Source organism: Papilio polytes, unplaced genomic scaffold, assembly GCF_000836215.1.
Source record: "Papilio polytes unplaced genomic scaffold, Ppol_1.0 DF820622.1, whole genome shotgun sequence".
Lineage (NCBI taxonomy): Eukaryota > Metazoa > Arthropoda > Insecta > Lepidoptera > Papilionidae > Papilio > Papilio polytes.
In genome coordinates, this window is record NW_013528582.1 from 1,307,401 (window position 1) to 1,310,393 (window position 2,993).

Below are 2,993 nucleotides of genomic sequence, written 5' to 3' on the forward strand. Positions count from 1 at the left end.
GGGGTGCGGTGGTTGTACGCAGCGGCGACCTCGTGCGCCTGACGCACGCCGCCACGGGCCGCAACCTGCACTCGCACAGGGAACGAGCGCCGCTCTCTCACAAGTACCTGCAGGTCACAGGCTACGGAGAGGTAACTTGTTTGTTTATTTCCTAGATTTCATCCGCCACTCTGTCCGTGTGGAATTAAATAAAAACAAAAGTGAATAGTCTATGTGTTCTTCCAGGCTATGTTCTACATATGTCCCAAATTTCATTAAAAACCATTGGGCTGTTTAGGCAACAAACTCTGACATCAAAAATTTCGCATTTATAACATTAGTAAGAAGTAAGATAAGATTTATTTATAGGATTGCCAACAAAACAAAACATCTACAATACAATTATTTTGCCTGTGTAGAGCGTTATCTCTGTCACACAACAATCACATGTATGAGAAAGAGATGTCAGTATATTTTCATTGTATACATAAATATGGTTTATGACATTTATTTGGGTTTTAAAAGATTTTTATGATATGACATTAATTCCATAAGTAAATATGAATGAGTGCACTAAGTTAAGTTTTTGAAATTACTTTTTTATTTGCATATAGGATGGTATTGGAGATGCAAATGACGTTTGGAAGATTTTGATCTCCGGAGGGAAGGATGGTGAAGAGATACAAACTGTGAGAAGCAAGTTGATGTTCGTACATTATTTACAAGTGAGTTAGTAACAAATCATTATTATACACTATAATATATTATATCTTATCTAAGAGTATTTTTGGTAGTGTTTTCACTTATCTCGTTGATAGAACCCATTGTTACATTTACACTGGCTTTCGTCTGACGAATTCGTCCGCGTGGAAAATAAAACAATAGCCTATGTGTTCTTCCAGACTAACTACACCTATTCCATATTTTAAATAACCAGTCAGCTGTTTACCTACAAACTTTCGCATTTATGATGTAACTACGATTTTAAATGAGTAAGAATTAAGATGATTTACAGACATGTGTGTTGACAACAACGGGCAAACAATTACCGAAGTGGGGATATGAACAACAAGAGGTGGCGTGTAACCCCAACCTAAGGGACAAACACGCGCTATGGAATGTTGAGGACAACTTGTTTGATGACTGTGAGTACGGTTTAACAGTATAGGTATAACAATAAACTTTGTGGTATATAACCAAGAACAGTTCATTTCGAATGATTGAAAGTTAGATTTTACGAAATTAAAAATATGCTTTACATTGTCCAGTCTAAGCTGATCCCTCGTTGATATTGTTCAGTTAACAAATCAAGGGTCAACTTATATTAGAATACAGTTTAGGAGAATATAAGATTTTTAATACTTCAGTACCCAAGGTTAGTTTTGAAGCATACGCGTCTGGATTCCTGGAGCGGTTCATAGAGTCGCACGCTGTCATGTTCCAAGGGAATTCAGGTCTCAAGCCTAAGGAAGGGGAGGTGACATCTCAGCCCTGGCAATGGCCTATTAATTACAGGGTAAGATGTTTTATTAGTTTCTTAATGATGATAGAGGTTCCGTAAACCAGCATTATATTATTATTCTCATATATATCTTTAATTTCTTATTTTTATATATAATATATTTTACATGATTTTTTATATAAAAAAAATAAAATGCTTTTTAAAAAAACAATATTATTAATATTATTATAGCTCTCAAATGTAAAATGTAATAAACGATTTTTAACTAATATTATTTTCTGATATATTAATTTATTGTTTTGTTTAGTAGAATTTTTTTTTTCCTTCACAGGGTCAATTTTTCTCTGGCAGTGGTCATAGAATATATTTGTTAGGCAACCCTGTGGTCTGGTGGACCAACCTTATTTTCCTTGGCATTTTCTTTTTCGTCTACATTATTAATTCTATCAGAGAGAAAAGGGCAGAGGCTTTCGGTTCTCCTGTTAAAGGTAAGACATAAAAAATAGATTAAAAGAATATTGTCCTTTTCAAAAAATAATTGTGATTCTTTATTTTCCAAAAATTTTATATATATCGCAAATTCTTTTTTACTTAATTCAAAATTTAAGGCCAAAATTTATTTAAAGGCAACTAAAGTTTTTACTATTTGCTAATATATTTTTTTTTATAGATTGTGGTGTTTGTTTCTTTTTTTACTTCCTAAATTGATTAGCGTAAAAATTTATAGCCAATATCGTATCGTACGTTTAGGGCTTCTTATAAAAAACTAGCTGTTGTTTGCGATTTTTTCGCGTAAAATTAAAAAAAAAATAATAAAAAAAATGCGGCTATGTTACTCACAGATAATTTACTTTTCTAAGGGGCAGTACTACCAAATTCTCGTAAATTGCCTGATAATAATCAAACAGATAAAATACGTGACGGAAATATAGGATTTTTTTGTTTCACAATTCAAGATACCGATAAATAAGAACCTGGTAGTTAGTAAAAGCGGCAACGTCGCAAGGACGCTTAAAAGATCATATTCGGGCAGTTTTGCAAAAAACTTTATTTTTCATGTTAAGATAAATCTTTCCTATTTTCTGCTAAAAAAATTCTCTAAAAAGATTGTATACAATATATGCTAAGAATTAAAAAAATCCCTTATTTATTTTAATATTTGGTTAAAAATAAAATATATAAAATGAAATAAGTGGAATGAATTGCGAATCGGAATTTCGTTTCCATGACGACGGTATATTGTTATTTATCACTAAATTTATGCGGAACAAAACAATGGATAGTATTGCAATAGTCTAATCACTTTTACGTAAATTATCTGACATCAATGAAGATGTAATATAGCAGAATGTATAAAAAGATTTTTCTGTCCCACCACTGACATCTGTCATTATTAATAACACTGATAATTTACAACAGTACAATAACGGCAACGTCGCGACGAATGCTTATAAGTTCCTTTTTATGCAGGTTCGTAAAAGAGACCATGCCCTAAATTACGTGACACCTTAGTTTAGTTTTACTTAAATGTCTATTTTTACGTAATTGAATA

General features: G+C 32.1%; 1 protein-coding gene across 1 annotated transcript in view; it reads left to right on the forward strand.

Moving 5' to 3' along the window:
* The window catches only part of LOC106110418 (dolichyl-phosphate-mannose--protein mannosyltransferase 4), a 7,981-nt gene that overhangs the window by 3,753 nt on the left and 1,235 nt on the right, over nucleotides 1-2,993 (forward strand). The window contains exons 10-14 of the mRNA XM_013292243.1: nucleotides 3-131; nucleotides 594-704; nucleotides 995-1,124; nucleotides 1,347-1,495; nucleotides 1,773-1,929. Of these exons, the coding sequence (XP_013147697.1) occupies nucleotides 3-131; nucleotides 594-704; nucleotides 995-1,124; nucleotides 1,347-1,495; nucleotides 1,773-1,929 (676 nt within the window). The remainder of the gene's footprint in view (nucleotides 1-2; nucleotides 132-593; nucleotides 705-994; nucleotides 1,125-1,346; nucleotides 1,496-1,772; nucleotides 1,930-2,993) is intronic.